The sequence below is a fragment of the Physcomitrium patens genome, chromosome 12, assembly GCF_059467195.1.
Source record: "Physcomitrium patens ecotype Gransden chromosome 12, ASM5946719v1, whole genome shotgun sequence".
NCBI lineage: Eukaryota > Viridiplantae > Streptophyta > Bryopsida > Funariales > Funariaceae > Physcomitrium > Physcomitrium patens.
In genome coordinates this window covers 5,947,816-5,967,300 of record NC_143421.1, presented here as the reverse complement: position 1 = coordinate 5,967,300, position 19,485 = coordinate 5,947,816, and the positions used below count along the sequence as shown (strand labels likewise).

The window sequence follows — 19,485 nt, the reverse complement described above, 5'->3', positions numbered from 1 at the left end:
TGTCCAGCGCTTGCGTTGTCGAGAGGCTGCTTGCGAAGGAGCTCCATCACGTCAGTGAGAGCCTTTACTTGCTAACTCCTTGGTGTGCGGGGCTCCGCTGGCGGCACAAAATTCTCGGTGAGGCAACGAGGCTTGTGCAGCCAGCTTACAGGATTTGTGAGATTCTTTTCGCTGTGGCATCCACTCGTTACTTCGCCTTCACATGAGGCAGCTTTTTTCGTCGCCTCCTGACTCGTCTGCTACCACTTCTCCCCGACGGTATTGCGAGCGTCAGAAGCGGAATCCGTAATTATCATTTCAATGATCTGCCTTCCTTCACGATTCAGTTTGACACGTTAGAGCGCCTAAAAATTTAAATTAGAAATGAATGCGACGTGTCTGCTGCATCATGTAAACATGCATTGTATGCGTCAATTATGTGTTTATTTATTTATTTATTTGAATATGTTGTCGGAGCTTGAACTTTAGCTTCGTGATAAGCATCTAGCGGGACCCATTTGTGAAAGTAAACACGTGCCCAACTTGAACATTTAATACTCATATTTGTCGTTAGATTAAGATCCGACTGATTTATTCACAACTGTGTCAAAGATCTTAATCATGACTTGTTTACAAGATATTATCTATGCTGATCGAAGTTATGTATTTTTTACACCGAATTGTTATATTATGTTATGTTCTTTATTTATATTTTTCAGGGAGATAGAACTTATGCAACAAACATGTAAGTATTTTCACAACAAGATGGATTTGTACTGTCATTTGGAAAATATGAAACATAGTTAATGAATGATATGATTACTATGTTTCGTATTTTCCAAATGGCAGTACAAATCTATATATTTACTATGTTCATTCACTATGTTTAATGAGTTGAAGCATATTCACCTACCTGTTGTTCTATAACAATGTTATCTGTCAAAATCGGAGTTTCGTAGTCCATTTTTCATCATTGTACAACATTCAAGTCATCAATAAAAATTCTGCATTTAAACATCATATAAATAATAATATTGTGTTTGATTGTCGTTGTATTTCTTACTTTGAAAAAAACTAGCATGCTATCAAAATTTTGAAAAAGTATTTGGCAAGGATTTCTAATTAGTGCAACTGTAAATGCCATGTAATTTAAGTCCTATACTTAGATCATCTACCAATATTCCAAGACTTTAATCAGTCAATTTGGATTTTATGCTAATGTCAAAAAAAAAAATGCTTATATATATATATATGTATATATATGTGTGTGTGTGTGTGTGTGTGTGTGTTTGCATGAGAATTAAGGTAATTTGTAACGATGCTCATTGACGTTCAGTTCTACTAAATTTGATGGAATACATGTGATTAAAGTGTATAATTTTGGTGTGAGCATTAACTACTCAATATGGTACAAGTGAATAGACATCAACATACTCTACACACATTCGACCATCGCACATTAAATCTATATATATATTAATATCGACATTCAGGGTTAGTACAGGGGAACCAAATTCCGGCAACCGTGTTCAATCAGGAAATCATCAATCAACTATGGAATCTGTCACCAGCCAACAAACTCTCCCCCACACGCCACAAAAATGGTGCGGGACGAAATAAACAACGGATGAACGTAATCCAAACGGATGAATACGTGACTGGGCATTCCTACCCTACAACTGGCGAACCATGAGAATGACATGGCACGTCCTGATTGGAAGAAAAAGGTCCGATTACGTGGACGGCGAGGAAGAGTGGGAACACTATGGGCACTATTGGGAACGTGTTCTCTGCATTCCTGTCCCCGCGAGTTGAACCCTAGCGCACTGACTGAAGCTCAGTCGGAGCTCGAGTGTTGTCAAGGCTATGGCGATCAGCTACTACGAGAGCGTTTGGTTGTGATTGCAGCTGCGCGCTCTCCAGTCCATGCAATCAGGTGGCATTGTAAGGAGCTTTGTGCGGTGGTGGGAGCATTTCGTCAGCCTTTCCGCGATCTGGTTTGTAGCTGGCGCTGCGTGTTGGGAAGCTTTTGAGTAAAATTTGGAATCCAGATGAGTTAAGAGGTTGTGACCTCTCTGGTGCAGATCTGTCCTCGATGTGTTTTGGTGAACTGGTTTCAGGGTCGAATTCCAGGGCACATTCTGGTGGAGACATATTGTAGCTGTTTATCTTCGTTTTGGTGGTGTGTGCGACGATTAGGTTTTCGCTTCATCGGAATTCCCAATGTGGATCGGGAAGGTTTCCGTGTTCTTGCTTCTTTTCTCGGTTTCAGTTGTAGAGTTAGTTTCCGCTGGGAAAAGTTACTATGACATTCTTCAAGTTTCGAGGCAGGCCTCAGACGACCAGATTAAGCGTTCGTATCGTAAGTTGGCTTTGAAGTTTCATCCTGACAAAAATCCTGGAAATGAAGAAGCGACTAAGAAGTTTGCAGAGATAAATAATGCGTATGAGGTTCTTTCTGATAAAGAGAAGCGAGGGATTTATGACCAGTACGGTGAGGAAGGGTTGAGAGAGCATCAACAGGGGGGTGGCCGCGGTGGTGGAGGATTTGGTCAAGATATTTTTTCACAATTTTTTGGGGGAGGATTTCGGTTTGGCGGCGAGGAGGAAGAGGAGGAAAGAACTCCTAAGGGAGAAGATGTGTTGGTTGAAATATATGCCACACTGGAAGATCTCTACGTCGGAAATTCATACCAGGTCAGAATACATTCCTATTCGGTTTTTCTTCCCACTCACCTCTTACGCTTCATTACGCTAGCTTCTAGTCGTTTAAGTTTCTAAATTTCGATAACCTGCCTCAATCAACCCTCATCTGATAATTCACATTTAGCACGTAGAAGGTGCTCAGCATGCTCCTTGCGTGCCTGCCTTGGAGCTGTAGGGGTAAGGTAGTCCTTCGCATTTTGGAGCGTAGGTTAATGAACGCATCCCTCGCTTGCTGGTGTTCCCTGCTGATTTTATCGCTCGATTACATGGGTTAGGATTGCATGCTAGCAAACGGGTCTGTGTGTCTCGTAAACGCCAAGTTGAGAATTAAACGTGTCTAGGTTAGCCAACGATTCGGTTGATCATCATTTATGAACGAAAACACTGAAGACTCATGAGTGCTCTTTAGCGTGGTTGGAACAAGGACAGATTGAAATCATTATTTCTCGAGACCATCAGCAGCGCATTTTACATTCTCCTTCCACAAGTAGTCTAGAGTGATTATATTTTATCATGCAGCTATTAATTCACTAGAAGGTTAATTATATCAACTTGTCTGTATTTTTTGCAAGCTTTCTTCAGCTAGTTATTAGAGCTTTCTCGTTAGGGTTCATTTGGATTTCTAAGTGAGTGATATGCAAAGCATAGGATGTAGTTCTCCTCATATAATATGAGTAAATTCTCGTGGTTTTGTTGGTTCTTTGTACTTTGTGCGCCTACTGTATTAGTCTTATAAGTATACTGTGGTGGTACTTTCAGGTATGGAGGGATAAGAACGTGGTGAAGCCCGCTTCTGGAAAGCGTAGATGTAACTGCAAGAACAAAGTTGTTCATCGACAGATTGGACCTGGGATGTATCAACAGTACACAGAGCAGGTCTGTCAGGAGTGCCCCAACGTGAAGTTTGAGCGCGTTGGCCAATTCTTAACGGTAGATATTGAGAAAGGAATGCGGGATGGCCAAGAAATTATCTTTTATGAAGATGGAGAACCTATCATTGATGGAGAGCCTGGAGACCTGAAGTTCATTGTTCGCACTAAACCTCACAGTCGATTTCGTAGAGAGGGAAATGATCTTCATGTAACAGTTACCTTAACACTTTTAGAATCACTCGTGGGTTTCAAAAAAAATATCGATCATCTTGATGGTCACAAAGTAGATGTTGGAAGTAATCTAGTTACGAAACCCAAAGAAGTTAGAAAATTTCCAGGAGAAGGCATGCCATTGTTTGAAAGTAACAAGAAGGGCAACCTTTTTGTTACGTTTGAGGTCGTTTTTCCATCATCATTGTCAGACGAGCAAAAGTCTGTTATATCAAAGACATTAGGATCCTAATTAGGTTGCCAGTACTTGATTCCAATAGGTAATGTGAACCAGTTTATTTCTCTTGTGGTCAAGTATTCCATTTATAGAACTTTGTAGAAATCAATTGAGCTCTTTTTTGTACCTGCAAAGTTAACCATCTCATTAATACAATGGTGGAAGTAGTTAATTTGTTTTTGAACATTCTCCATTCCTTCGTTTAATGTGTATTGATGGAATTTCCCAGTAGTTAATATCTTTACTTGCTTCCTAGTGAATCAAGTTGCTTTCTGATAGATTTATACTCCGAATCTCTACACTGATGGAAATGGCAAGATAGAGAAGCGATGAATTTTCGCCTACACTAGTTTTCATTTCTCCAGTGAGGTGTGATGCACCCTCTACTGAGTCATCGAAGAATTTCTTATTAACTGATGGTTTAACAGCTTTGATGTAATTATGTGATGTAAATATGTCCTGAAAATAGTTCTTACTTTGGGTTCCTCTCTGTACTCAAGCAGATGAAATGTTTGATGCTTGGGGCTTCTCTACACTAGGAGTAGAGGCCAATTTGAAACCAAGTAGTAAAGTTCATTCTTCTCATGGATAGAAAAGTGGGTTGTCCCAGCACCTTCACACGAAGAGGGGAAGCTCAAATTTCAATGCATCAAAATTAGTTTCCATGGGCAGAAGGCGAAGAGAAACTGTCAATGTAAATACCCAACCAACTGTCAATCCTGATGCTGTTTTGAAGTCAACTTTTAATCTCCTCTTGGCCCCACCCCTACAGTAGCGCAACCATGCGCAGCAACCAATCTGTAAACGGCAGTTTTCTAACACGACCATGAAAACTTTTCAACCACTCTTACACAGACTACGAAACTGACTGGCCTTCGTCCTTCAGTCACCAGTTAATAAGCCATTCATTGTATTAACAAAACACATGAATCTGTGTGGCCATTATCTGCAAGAGCTTCGGAATGAGCTATACAAGTTAAGGTTACTAATCTATTCGAACCGCTTGGCTCGTGTGGCACCGCATCCGAGCTTCTTTCATAATCAGACCAGCTCTGATTACAACAGCTTTAGACACTATAAAGGAAAAGTATTACCAAATCCAGAGACGTGAGTTGCATTAGAATAGTTTCTTTCACTATGTAAAATTCAATGGAAATTGTTATGAATAAACTTTCATAACTATATTTGGTCCCTGGAACATTCCTTTTTTCCATTGTTGTGAATCAAGTCAATATTATGTCAGTTTTTATGTCAATATTAGAAGACTTCTACTTGAATTGATGATTGATACAGATTGACAAAAATAGCTAAATGTTTTAATATTGAATTTTTTTAAATATAAAAGAACATTGGTAATGTTTGCAAACTGCCGTGATAATAAAATAGATTTTATTAATACTATTTTTTTTCCTTACTTATTGTCAAAAAACACATATGTAAAAATAACACATACATATTTAAATATTTTAACACTCATGACATTTATTTTCATAATTGATTTTTTGAAGGAGTCTTTCATTTAAATAATCAAATCTCTTTACAAAGATATAAGAATCCTAACCATAATTGATATGTGGGCCAACTCAAATTAAGCTTAGAAGGATTCTAAGTTCAAGCAAGTGTGATTGGCAAGAATATAATCAAAATAGACTCTCTATTGGCAATTAGAAAAAAAGAAATAATAAAATCATAACATATTATAAATGAATTATTTACAAAAATTTTTTATTAGTTGCAAAATGTATATACTTTGAAATAGTCTAAAAAATAATTTTATTTAGAAAAAATATAAAAATATAAAAATATATCAAGAATAATTTATTTATATTTGAATTGCTATGATTTATATTTTAGGAATTTAAGTATATTGATAGTTGTTAATTAATCTATTCTTTCTAGAATATAGCAAAAAAATACCTAAATTTTGTCCAAATTGCTTGAATTTCTCAAAATTACTTCAAAAAAGTCCATATTACAAAAGAAAAAGAAAAGAATTTACTAAATTGTCTCAAAGTTATTTTTTCATGCTTGTTGAAGTTTTATATTACAAAAACCATAATTGAATAAATCCAAGATATAGTACATATAAAATATATTATGCAGTGTATACTCTACTTTCATAGGTAAATTATTTTTCTATTTTAAATTTAAAAACAATTTCTTTTGGAAGCATCTTAATAAATATATTGACTATTATTTCTTTATTCAAAGAATATTTGAATGATACTTGTGCTCTGTCTACTTATTTCTTCTTCAATCAATATAGGATATTAAAATGTAAGTTATATTTATAATGCAATAGTTTTTTTTTTTTTTTTTTTTTTTTTTTTTTTTTTTTTTTAATTCCTATATTCAATGTATTGTTCTTTTAGATTATTATAAAAATTCATCATCAATAGATTTACAACATTTCATTTTCTTTTGCAAGAGAAGAATACAATATTAGTTTTTTTATTATAAGAATATATTATAATAATAGTCTTTAATCTTAAAGCATATTTATCAACTAAATATCTTATTACATAGCAACCTTTCTATTCTACTTTACTAAAACACTTTAGTTGTAAGCTTGCATCATTACTATTGTATTTGATTATCACATGTTTTCTTCATTATAAGTATTTAAATAAAGTTTTTTTTTTTTTTTTTTTTTTTTTTTGAAGTCATATGAAAAAATTATAGATTTTATAGAATGAAAATAAATTCAATTTTCATATTAGAATTGAAATTTGTTTTACTTTATAAACAATAAATGTAATAAATTTGAGGAGTTAATAAAGCCACATCCCTATGTCATACTCTCTCTTGTCATCTCATGATTGATTCCGTCCATCTCTTGTTCCTAGTTCCTTGTCTTAATTCCCCTCCCTCATTCTCAAGGGAGGTGGGTAGAAGGGGGGGATATGACTAAGAATGGAAGATGGACAAAATCAATCATGAGATGGCAAGGGAGATGTGGTTTTAACAACATTGAGTTGTGGCTTTAAAAACCTAAATTTATATTGCTAAAGATTGGTTCTTTATGTTTTAATATGCAAAGTTTAAATTATAATAATTGACATACTCTTACAATCCTTATTTAGTTTTTTCTCTCACGATATAACCAATGCAATCCCCTTTGTATTACAAAATGCACTATTACTTAAACATCATGCTATCTAGGACTTGGAAGTGTGGATCAAAGCACATTATCTTCAAAAACCATAATAATGCTAAATATGACACATGAGGTGATGTACATTAGTTTTTCATAACCTAGATTAGTGTACTATACAATTAAAAACTACTGCTAAATGTATGTTAAAATAATTTTTTTTTCATTTGTTCACATTATTTTTTACTTACTAAAAAATTAGTAAGAATAATAATTCACAGTGTGTGACCTTTAAGAGTAATTTAAGTAAAAGATGACGGAGGACGCAGCTGTTGTGGACCTTGCAACTCATTCGGTAAAAAGAACGAGTCTTATGCTGACTGCAAAACGCCAGAAAATAGTAGTTCAGAGCAGCAGCAAAATGCCAGTTCGGTTCTCTCAATAGCCCACAAGGATGGATCCCAAGCTTGCACAAGTCTGGCTGAACTCGTGTGTTAATAGTAACATATGAAGGGCACAATTTTTTATTAAACGATTGTAATAAATTTGATTAGTAGCTTTCAAGCTCGATTGTCCAACACAGCAGTGCACTAGCAAAACATCCTCTCAACCTTCCATAATTTATGTTTTCTTTCGCTTTTCTTTGAACTCTACAATTGAATCATCAGGGCCGTTAGTGAGAGGCTTCTAAATTGCTTTCTGCAACTAGTCCTCTGCGTGCATGATTGATTTCATATGTGTGTACATTGTTGTGACTGAACCTATCTGGTATAAAATACGGCAAAGCAGTGAAAGGTTGAGCTGTGTAATGCTTAGAAGGACTTAATGAAAAATAGCCATAAAACGCTAGTGGAATATTGTTCATAGTACATTATCGAATGGTTAATAACAGCTATAACGGCTTAGAAATGTAAATGAGCATAAGGTAGTCACCAGTACAGTAAAAAGGGGAGATCCTAGCAGTAGCAATATGAAAAATTAAAGAATCGTACACTTCCCAAAAGTGACTGTCCTTATCAGGTGCTCTCCACCTTTCAGAAGTCTTAACAATCGGCTGCTTGCCCTGGGCGATTCATGGCTCCCTTCCTCTGTTTCGTGCTTTGAGTGTTGATGTTGATCCATAGATGCTATCGGAAGTTCCTCGTTGACAACAGTCTTCTCATGGATTTCGCTTACGGGCTTTACCTCTTCTAGCCCCTCAGAGAGTTCTCCAGGTTTTAAGTCAAATAGCCCTTTGAACTGTTTCTTAGCTTTCAGCTCAGCTTCCTACGGTAATAACAGGTATCACAGGTGAAAATTAAAAGCTGTAAAAAGGACAATCTTTGAAGAATCCAAGCTCTCTAATAGTATATCGATAAACAAAACCTAGGATATAAGAACAACCAAAAGATATATGCAGATATGTAACGTTTTACTCGATAGTGTTTGGCTCGATATTTATTTATTCATGAGAGTTTCAAGGATAACTGTGCCTAGCTGCTGATAACATACCCGTTCTTTTTGCTTGAGCTTCTGTAAAGCAGCAGTTGCATCAACTGTGACAGCCTTGTCAACTGTTATCATCTGCCAAAAGCGAGGTTTAGTGGAAACCTTCTCACTTCTAGATCTATGCACGCCGAATATCCAAAAATGGTATTTGATATAACCTCTTTTATGGGGACTAATTCGAAAGGCTAACATCATGACAAGAGATTGAATAAACCTGCTTGAAATCAGCTCTAGCTTCATCAAAGTCCCCCGTTTCCATGTAAGCAGTTCCTCGGCGAAATAACCCTTTGACATGATGCGGGTTACCTTCTAGCACCTATTATTCAGAGGAACCTCAAACTATTAGCTACCTCTAATTAGCTTAAGTGTGGAAAAGAAGAAGAAACTGATGCTTACTGAAGCAATAATTTAATTCAAGCTCTCTCTTCTGCACAAAAATAGGCTTTAAATCTAATGTTAACAAGCGTACATATATGATTAGGTATTAAACTAGGCCGACGGTGTGACTCAGGATATATTTAGGGAGCTTACCTTGTTGCATGTTTCTATGCATTTGATGTACTCATGGAGTTTATGATAACAAGCTGCTACATTAAGCTGCAGTGCGTTCTGAAACAAGACCCACATCACACTTAGCGGTGATATTTTGCACTAATCATGTGGCAAACTTACGTACATCTATGGTCATAATTCGTGATCGGCAGTGAAAATTTGAAATTCAGTACTCTAGGATCAACATTGAAATCTTCAAGGTATATGATCCTTACATTGGTGTCTTGTAGTTCCTTTGCTTCTTCATCACTGCCAGGGTTTACATGTCTGAAATCCCTCAACACCTGTCGGAAATACAAAAGTGGAAAAGATGTCATATGTCTTTAGCTCATTCAAAGGTGAGAATATCAATACCAAACCATGTCAGCTTAAAACATAAGATAGAGCTTTACAATCCTACATTTGATAGCAAGTCACAGGAACAGTATTAAGATTCCGACAAAAAAAAGAAATCCTAAAATAGGAAGACACTCCTCGAGTCGTTTCACATCCACAAAAGTCCTGGGGTCTCGCACATGTTTCAACCACTACTTTAGCCGATAACAAACAGGAAGTTGCAGACACGACTGATCATGTCAATTATCAGTTCATGCAAATGCAGCTGAAACAACAAATGCAATGCAAGTTGGTGCCAGTTTCGACAAAACCATAAAATTCAGCATTCCTTCACTTTAAGACAATATTGCAATTGATTGTTAACTGCTAATGAAGAATATTTTGCAAAACCAAACTAACTTAAAAAGTTGAATTGTTTCTAACACGAGGCAATAAATTACCTTTTCGTACTTAGCTTTAGCCAGCTCGTGCTTGCCCTCCTTAAATAACCGGTTACCCTGGAAAATGTAACGAAATAATCAACATCATGCCTGAAGCCGCCATCCTGTTAAAAACTATAGGGGTAGTTTATGCACAACCTACCCAGCTCTATAACAGTGGAAATCACTACAAAGCAACCTCACGTTCTTTACAAAATTTTAAACATAACAATGCACTAGATGAGCCAGAGGGCTTACTGTGGTCTTTATGGAATCAGCTTCAGCCATGATCTCTTGAAAATTAAGGCCCGTCCAATCCTGATATGTCAACGAAAATCATCCCAGGTGAAACTTTATCAACAACAACTGCGCAGACCACATCTGCTTGATTTCTGTGAGTTTTATGATAAAATCACAGGTAGGACACCTAGGGCATGGCAGATCTACATATGAATTTTGATAGTTACAGAAATAAGAGTGGCATGGAGAGTTATGTAGCAAGATAGCAATACTATTGTGAATTTTAAGATCTCACCTTTGCACTCTCAAATTCCAGTAATTCCACTTCCCATTGGACTGAAGCTCCCTCTGGAACACTCTCTGGCCTGCACACCAGCAATTTAAGCATTCAGAAGGAGCTCCCTCCAAGCTTGAACAAGTTAGAACTTCCAGAATAATTGTATAATCATTAGAAGGAAACTCATTTCCCTACCTTTGAAATTTGTCATATGCGTACTTAGAGACGCTGTTGATCAGTGCAAGCTCCCCCGGAAGCATCAACCTCAAACTTGCCTCAAGTCCCTCTGGTACCTGAAGAATAATGATAGAACAGAAAATTTGATGTAAGTAACATCTTTTTAATAATTTTTTTATTTACACAAAGGATAGTATGCTGAGCTAGACTGAAATCCAGAAGCACGAATACACTAAATTGCAGATTGCGGGGTATTTCCAAGCTAATACTAATCCATGACATCAAACCATCCAGTATCATAATCCTTCTAGGGCCGGACGTTGGGATTTCAGTGTATAATTGACCAAGAGCATTTAAGGATGAACTCAACATCTTATCCTTAAACCCAATTCAAGCCACAGCATCACATCTAATGCAGGGTTAGCAAAAAGAGGAAACAACATCGAATCCAGGTCTATGATGACTATTATATCAGGAAAAAAAGAAAAAAAAGAAAAGAGCATATAAGACCACGTACCACACCCTCACCAGAAGCAAACTCAACAGGCTCCCCTCCATTACTTCTGGTGTCAATAAATATTCTGCCGCCATCATCAGGTAGCATAGCCTTATAGTGGACTCTAAGCACACTATCTTGCAGAGGACAGTCCACAGGAAATTCACCTGTCCAAATAACAGCCCACTTCATTACAGCTACTCTAAAGAACACTGTTACTGTTAGAGGACACATACTCTAAGCGTGCTGGCCACCCTTCTTCAACACACCCATTTCAGCACCTAAGATAGGAAGTTAATATATATGTAGCTTTTTGCTTAAAGTTTGAATACTGATAGGGTTGAATGGATGATCTTAATTATTGAACTTGGCAAAGTAGCACAAAGAGATTTTTTCAACAGAGTTGCCAAGATTTCTTGAGAACATCCTGACACAAGTATTTCATCTACCAGGACGAGTTAAAGTTCAGGTAACCAACCTAGTCCATCTCGCAGGCGTCTCTTAATCAATCCTCCATCTCCAAACATGTCTCTTACCTGTTACAGTTAAAAATTGCATGTGAGACAAGCGATTCTCATACAAGAGAAAGCCCTTCTCATATCTAGGAGTAACTCTTACAGTGCAAAAGAAAAATTAACAATCATACTCTGAGCCTATATTGACATCTTGGAAAATCTTAGAAATGTCCCTGAATTTAAAGCTAATAAGAGCTTTAGAACACCAAAGAAGAGATGCACCAGGTGATCGCTTCAAAATTTCCGAGAGACATGGTAATGAAAGAAAGTTAAAACTGTTTTAGGCATGGATTTTCTTACCTGAATGAGCTGCACCAACTGCACTTCAAATTCTAGTTCTTGCGCTTGAGGAGATATATTCAATTTGTATGCATTTGAAGAATTCGTACAGTATGAACTTGAAATGTAGATAATTGACTTTTCTTTCCTCGTCATAGTGCCGACTGCCTTCTCAAGTCCTTCTGGCAACTGCAATAGCAAAGCAAGACTAATACACTAAGCTAAGCTCTTTTTACATGTTGATTATCACGCATGCCTGAAAGTGAGAAACTTGATCCGAAGTGGTTGCATCTCAGCTTGACTGTTGAGAGAAATACTTTTAACGTTGAACAGAGGTATCAAAAAAAGACTCTATGATGCTTAATCCTTACATCCATACAAACTCTGTATACTGCAAACAATGCTCCACATTGTCGCTCACCTGTTCCTTGCCGAATTCAACATGAATGGGATCGCACTCTTTATGAGTAAAAAATGTGGACCCACCTAAGATCCGGCCTGTAATCCTGTTCAAGCAAATATCAAGAATATCTATTGAATCATTCATTTGGATAAATAGGATACACAATTTTCGGTCATACCAATCTCACCAGCACAAGCACAGGCAATTGTATTATATATGATCGGATAAACAATATATCGTCGCAATACTAGCGAATGGACTACTTAAGTGACTTACGAACATCAACCGCCAAAAATCCAAAATATGATTAACTTCATCTACCCAGTTTAGATCACTTACCAAAGCTTCACCTCGTACGGAGGCCTTGCAGTTTCCCAGCCCTCACCCTCTTCTAAGACCTGTACAGATACCGTCAGCAAGCACTGTCAGAACTTCAACTGGGCAATAATGTTCTCACATTAGTCTCTGTTATCAACTTAAACTTAGTCACGATCATGCATATTAGTAAAGAGCATCAGATCATATTTAATTCTACAAAAATGACGAAGCTATCACCATCTATACAACGCAAACAAAGAAATATTGAAATAGTCATATGTCTACATGACTTCAATACATTTTTGTGACACATGCCATTTACCCAAAGGCGTGGGCCTTCTGAGCCAGGTGAAAGGTTTAATTAGAATTGTGAAATGGATCCATGTCAAATGAGTGATGCGTACCACTTTTGTCACACCAAGATCCTCTGTGATAATCTACACAAGACAACAGGAAATGGTAGAAGTAAACTATACATGAGAAATTATCTGAGGGAACTTAACCAAAAAACTGCACATAACCTCTTACGTTGCCAAAAAGATAACGCAAAACAAAGATTCATACAGACACTTTCTTTGATAGCAATCAATCAGAAAGGGAGATAAAACTGTCAATTTAAGGTACCTTCGCCTTACAGAAGTTGAACAACTCCACTTCGTAAAGGAGCTCATCAGAAACTGGAAAGTTCTCGGGCACTGGTACAGGACACTCCGGGTCACCATAATGTAATTCAGGTTGCACTTTCAGCTGCACACACAAATTGGGGGAATTATACAGGGATCACCCAATGTCCATGATCTCAAATAATACACCGCCGATGTTGAACAGAATGAAAGCACATACACTAGGTGATAATACGTGGTCGTGAGTCTTCCTTGCTTGTTCCGAAACCTACAAGATTGATGTGGAAAGGCCACACAATAACCATCACTAGGACTGGGCAACTTGCATGAAAAGAAAAAATATTCACTTGAGAGGAAAGTTATAAAAATATTACCATAGCTATTTCACCTTTGGCCATGGTGGTGATGCCTTCCTCCCATCCAGCAATCATTTTGCTTTTTCCCAGAACAAGTCTAAGAGGAACTCCCTTTCCTACAACAGTCACGTGGTAGACTTATGATTCGGATAAGAGAACTGTAAAATTGTCCTCAAAACTGACAGCCAAGAATTCACTCGCGAACAGTCTCTCTTCAAGCACAGGAACTGATTCGTATCCTGAATGATGCTGCTATAACTAAATAGGATATAAGACCATGCAGCCACTGACTGAAGACTCCTATGCGTTAAATAAATTCTTCAGGCTAGATTTGAAGCCTTTAAGAAATAGCCCTAGAATTGGTGAAGTGAGAGAATCAGAAAATAGTAATAACAAAAGAAGTGATTCCCTTTGCAACACTATCACGAATGGAGACCGTAACGAATTGAGAATTGGATGTGCCAGAGAATGAGATACACAAACACTGACCTCCAAAGTCAGATCGCGATGTCTCAACCACCACTCCCTGATTTGTTCGTGTGACATAATGGAAGATAATCTATACATGCAATATTCAAAATCAGAGCCAGACAAACGATACTGTCAATCTAAAAATAATCTTATTAACCAGTTTTATCTGTGAACATCTCATTCACAAGTTAGAATCAACACAAAAATTGTAATGACCAAAGGTATCTGACAATAGGCCACAGATTATGAGCACTCGTAATTTGGCAAAATGCTCAGGGTACTGAAACATCTCTCGTCTTCGATTCAATGACTTGCATCATCCACTATTTCACCTATTTAGGGCACTTTAAAAAGATAAATCTGATTTTTGAAACTCGTCACCACAAGCCCTATGTGGCTAGAATAACTAACATTCACAAATGCTGTTTTTCCCCTGAAGTGTCAATCCCGTCGAAATCGTTATAGTGTTTTTGCCCTGAAGGACCTGCTATAAAAATCACAGGACTTTGCAATAATTCTCGAAAGAAGCTGAGTCCCAATGTACACGTACCTGATCACCTTCTACAGGACGTTTAGTCCCCTCTCCAGACCTTACTACTGCCTTCAGCAAGGCCCCTGGAGTTATAACCCTCTTCTTCCTGCAGTTAGCGTCCGAAATCTTATCAGCGTCCAGGCCTATACGTTGTCACTTCTACAGCATCTTCACATACCATCGCAGAAGCAAAACCCTAGGGTGCATTTCAATTTCAAGTGCATCGTTTCCTCACATCGCACATTCAGCAACAATTTAAACCATGTAACCATCCAATTTTGCAACATTTAATGTGCACCAATGTTGTCTCTTAATTCACATTCAATCAATACAACGATAGTTGCAACTTCAAAACAGAGTCGTGATCAAAAAAAAAACTTACATCTTAGATTCCTTCTTCTTCAACTTGTTCGGAACATCAGATGAGGCGAGCTCCTCCATCGTCGCAGCAGATGAAGGCTAGGAAGGAGGCCCTGTTCCTCACTGATCACAGCCACAACTCAATCCTTGCAGTTTTCACACAAACAAAAATGTCTATCACATCATGACTGATCAAAGGTATAAAAATGAATAAATTACTCTCGTAAGTTAGCTCACCAAACGATTAAAGAAAAACTTGACTTATGAAAACCATCAATGTACACGATTATCCCGCATGAATCAAACGAATCGACCTGGTAGCTCAAAAATCGCGAGCATAAAACAAACGCAGCCAGAGGAGCTCTACAAGTCTAATAATGACCATGTATTTCAGCTGCTATATTGCAGCAGAATTTTTTTACGATTACAAAAAGACAAAGGATGCGAAGTTTCAGACTGTATTTCCCAACATTTTGGTAGCAAGTCTACAACCGGGACTTGCTACAGAAACCTCTAATTACTTGTGACACTGAAATAAAGATAATAATAATATTTATAATACGAAAGTAAATGATTCAAGTAGTACCTCGATCAAAATCTCGTGTAAGTGAAGGTAGTAGAGCAATGGAAGAAGGAGCGATAACTAACATAGCAGGCTTGTAACCCTTCGGTGATTGTTACCACAATCGCAAGAGTCTCATGAAGGGAGTGTGAGTGGAGAGAGACGCAGTTCCCAGAATAGGGAACGCTAAATAACATGTGTTCTCCACATAAAAAAGTACACAACAGTCCCAGAAGTTATGACATATAGATGAAGCGTTTTAATATGTTCGGTGGGTCGAACGAATGATAAACTAATTACACCTAGATGAACTCATATGTGGATGCTTATCATCAGTGAAGTTTGCCTTCCTGGGTTTTCACGGAGGGGAACGTCACGAAGCGTGATTGAGAAGGCGAACCAAGCAAGCTTTAGGGTTTAATGAGTTTATAGACCGATTGCGCATCCAGAGACCACGTTTTGCACTTCGCTGAGTGTCAGGACTTGATGGTTGAAGGGCGTCGAATTTCTATCGTGAGGGAATGACGAAATTAATCGCGTATCCGTCACTATTGCTCTTCTTCTGTGGGTATGTCCTCTTCGATTCTTGAGTTGTTTTCCGACTTTTTAGACTTTTCTGCATGTTTTTGCGTTAGATTGCATCCGAACAGTACTGTTTTCGCAATTTTCATTTTTTTTCGTTTTTTTCCCTTTCAAGTTTTTGTACTTATCTTGTAAGTCTACGTCCATCCCTGAATAGTTTCCGCATCACAAGTTGGCATTCGTGGGGACCATTGTTTTAGACGCAGAGATGTAATTTATTTTTATTTTTATGGTTATGGATGTAATCAGATATTTGCGTGACTTTGAAGCTGTGTTTTGCTAATTTTTGATTCAGCAAGTTTTAAGATTGAATCATTGATTATACTTCTATACACGTAAGGTTTGTATGTTTTCTCGGGTTTAAAAAATCTTGGTGTTGTCCTTTAACATCAAGTGTCATAATTTTGACTCGGGTCGTTCGCTTATCTTAGTCTGGTTTGGACTCTGCAGGCCATGACAGTCTGTGAACGATAATTCGTTACTTGGGCAGTGTGAGTTTGCTGTAATGAATCAGAGGTGAAGGCCAATCATAAGCTATTTTTTTGGATATTTATTAATATCATGTATAAGTGGCCTTGCATTGAAGTTTTCGAGAGGGATTAACGTTGAATCCGCAAAGAGAAATGGTAAGCGACACGCCAGAGGGCCGCAAGCTTGTGAGAGCGGACACGCCAGAGGAGAAGCTTCTTGGGGTTTGGATATGGGAGTATGTACTGAAGCACACCTCAGATGTGAGTTTTATAAGAGAATTAACAGAATCTCTACTTTTTCCCAAAGATGTTGCACGCTTGAAACAGATGATACTGATTAAAGAGCTCTCATTTCAAGTATCGAAGGATCTGGATGTTGAGAAGACTTTGGATATTCTTGAAGCTCTCTGTCATGCTTGTGAGGGAGAATGTTTGGACAAAGCGGGAGCAGAGCCAGAGAATGTGGTGCCGTCGAAGCGATTTAAAGCATCGAGTTCTGGAGCACCGAAAGTGAGAAACAATGCTGGCGAAGAGTTCGTGTTGCAAGGGATCCTGCAGCCTACATTTGAGCTCAAAGAAAAGTTGCAGAAGTTGCTCACGTCTTCAGTTGGTGAGCAAGTTGAAGCACAGAATGCGAAGGTCAAGGTCATTGAGAGCGAATTGTCAGCTTTGATAAAGAGCGCGTGGGCAGGTTTTGGGCCTGTATTTTTGGAGAAGACCGAAGCAGCTGTCATCAATGGACAATATAAGCCTGAAGGAGTCTCATTGCTCTTACCACCTGCTTCTGCTCAGAACATGCTTGGTACAGAGGGTAAAAATGGATCTAGCCCTGGAAATGAAGAATTTCCTGAAAATGCCAGACGAGTGCTAGATGAATGTGGTGTGGAATTACAAAAGGATGTTAGTGGGGGAAATGAAGACTTGCGTAGAGCACGACAAGAGTTAGCAAACAGCTGTGTGGAGCTTCAGAAGGTTGTGAAGGACCCGCTTCCTGCGCTTCTAAGAAATCGAGATGGTACTACAGAAGCATCAGAGACTGTTCTAGGTAAGACTGATGAGCCTGACATAAGACGCAGTTTATTCGAACCTCATCCATCGGCACGAGGAGAAGGCTGGGATGAAGAACCTGGTGACCTTCAAGGAAGTCCATCTCAACCGACTCCGTCTGCTTCACGACGAATCCAACTGCCACCCATTCACAGTCCTGAGCGACCGAATTTGCTTCCTCAAAGCACAATGGCAAGTGCGTTGCCACTTCCAAATATGTCGGGCATTAAGCCGAGACGGCAGAAGAGAAAGTGGACTGATGAGGAGGTTGAAACTCTGAAGAGGGAGGTTCGGAAGTTTGGAAAAGGTCGCTGGAAGTTTATTTTGGAAAGGAACCTAGATGTTTTTCATGAACGCACTGAAGTCGATATGAAGGACAAATGGCGGAATCTTGAGAAGTACAACGGTGTCTAGTTCGCACAGGTGCACATCTTGTAAATATGTACACTTTAGAATGTAGAAAAGCAAGTCATAGAGATTTCAAATGCTCTTTTCCCGACGTCCATCAGCGTGTTCAGAATTCCTCGTTTACCAAGTTTTTTCGATGTAATGCTCTCATTTAAACCACCAAAATCTGCTTGTTCTTCTGCTTCCAAGTAACTTGATTTATAAGCACTAACTACATATGTGCTCTAGTAATCCTCTGGGTCCCGAGTGCATGGCTAACTGTATCTTGTCGGTTTTGTAATCTTAACGTCGTACTATTACCTATGGATCCATCGCAGTCTCAGACAAATCCAGTACCTGTCTCTTGATGCACTGTAATGTATTGTGTGGAGCAGTTCTATGGCGCGCTGCGCTCAACAACCATACTAACACAAAGCTGAAACTGTATGTCAAGGACAGACGGACCGTGAACACTACCTTACCACAAAGTAGAACAGAGTGGTGCTGGAGTGAATGAAAAAAACGATAAAACAACACAAAAACACACACAATCTCTCAAGTACTTTCACGCTGGGTTTAGAAACCTATCAGAAGTGACGCCTCAAACCAGATGGTATGATTCAAACAGATTCAACAATGCGCCAAAAATTAAAGCCTTGAAGATACTGTTTCCACATCCTAGGACCAACACGCTTCGATACCAAGTGCTACAAAATAGCAACTCGAATTCTGATAAAATAAATCTAAAGCAAGAATAAATTGAAAACAATCCAAATCACAAAAAACAAATAAAGTGAATTATTTTATTAATCACAAAGTGTTATTATTACAATTAAGTATGAGACATATTTGACCAAAGCTCATATCTGATACAAACGCATCATACATGACCATAAATAAAAAGAAAAAACCACATTCGTCCTTCCTCGCCAAAAAGACTAGGCAGCAAAAAAACTGCTGAAGCAAACAAATCGTAACAACAACTACATAAAAAAAACAAAAGACTTGACCAACAAAAACAAATACGCTTAACCCAACAACCTGCAATAACACAACATTCTCCATTCACAATTCGACTAACAACCAACAAAAAAAAAAAAAAAAAAAAAAAAAAAAACACCGAGTCAAAATTCAGAAGGTCAAATCTAAGACCACAAAATCAATCATAAAACCAAAGCCGAGCAACACGATGTGAAATATTCGGGTTTCCAAAAAAACTTCCACCTATTCGAAGGAAAAAAGACGAACATATAATCAGGATGCTTCGCAAACCAAGAGATGCCCACATCATTAGTAGACCTAGACGAAGTCAACACCTCGAATAGGAATCTGAAAAAGTGCGAAACACTACACTCAACAAAATTAAAGGCACACGCATTCACCCCAGCCGAGATAGGGGACTCACGGCAGAGGCGACCGGGTACTACCAGGCCGAAGCCAAAGAGGGGAGCGGATCTACGGACGTGGAGGGGGAAGAAGAAGAAGTAGCAGCGGAG

The 19,485-nt window shown here is 38.2% G+C and overlaps 3 protein-coding genes across 8 annotated transcripts; 2 read left to right on the top strand and 1 right to left on the bottom strand.

Moving 5' to 3' along the window:
• Positions 1-1,830: 1,830 nt before the first annotated feature.
• Positions 1,831-4,189, top strand: LOC112290050 (dnaJ protein ERDJ3B). Its single transcript, XM_024535974.3, has 2 exons — positions 1,831-2,676; positions 3,445-4,189. The coding sequence occupies exons 1-2, from the start codon at positions 2,203-2,205 to the stop codon at positions 4,018-4,020; spliced, it is 1,050 nt and encodes a 349-aa protein (XP_024391742.1). The 5' UTR covers positions 1,831-2,202; the 3' UTR covers positions 4,021-4,189.
• A 3,719-nt stretch (positions 4,190-7,908) lies between these two features.
• LOC112289581 (peptidyl-prolyl cis-trans isomerase PASTICCINO1) lies at positions 7,909-15,708 on the bottom strand. 4 transcript variants are annotated; one of them, XM_024534884.3, is made up of 21 exons: positions 15,528-15,708; positions 14,964-15,064; positions 14,600-14,687; positions 14,068-14,137; positions 13,597-13,694; positions 13,224-13,346; positions 13,004-13,036; positions 12,621-12,679; positions 12,300-12,384; positions 11,900-12,067; positions 11,563-11,620; positions 11,106-11,251; positions 10,607-10,704; positions 10,430-10,499; positions 10,153-10,212; positions 9,916-9,972; positions 9,355-9,423; positions 9,119-9,196; positions 8,802-8,903; positions 8,591-8,662; positions 7,909-8,365 (listed from the first exon to the last, which is right to left on the bottom strand). In XM_024534884.3, exons 2-21 carry the CDS (start codon positions 15,020-15,022, stop codon positions 8,078-8,080), a joined length of 1,881 nt encoding a protein of 626 aa, XP_024390652.1. In that variant the 5' UTR covers positions 15,023-15,064; positions 15,528-15,708; the 3' UTR covers positions 7,909-8,077. The 4 variants fall into 4 exon arrangements, with proteins under 4 accessions (XP_024390652.1, XP_024390655.1, XP_024390654.1 ...); XM_024534887.3 differs by having other exon boundaries at positions 8,591-8,652; positions 15,528-15,667; XM_024534886.3 differs by having other exon boundaries at positions 14,964-15,087; positions 15,528-15,640.
• Positions 15,709-15,971: 263 nt separating this feature from the next.
• LOC112289582 (uncharacterized) lies at positions 15,972-18,583 on the top strand. Of its 3 annotated transcripts, none has more exons than XM_073537813.2 (3): positions 15,972-16,071; positions 16,536-18,025; positions 18,449-18,583. In XM_073537813.2, exon 2 carries the CDS (start codon positions 16,709-16,711, stop codon positions 18,014-18,016), a length of 1,308 nt encoding a protein of 435 aa, XP_073393914.1. In that variant the 5' UTR covers positions 15,972-16,071; positions 16,536-16,708; the 3' UTR covers positions 18,017-18,025; positions 18,449-18,583. The 3 variants fall into 3 exon arrangements, with proteins under 3 accessions (XP_073393914.1, XP_073393915.1, XP_024390657.1); XM_073537814.2 differs by lacking the exon at positions 18,449-18,583 and adding an exon at positions 18,385-18,403; XM_024534889.3 differs by lacking the exon at positions 18,449-18,583 and having other exon boundaries at positions 16,536-18,241.
• Positions 18,584-19,485: the final 902 nt, after the last annotated feature.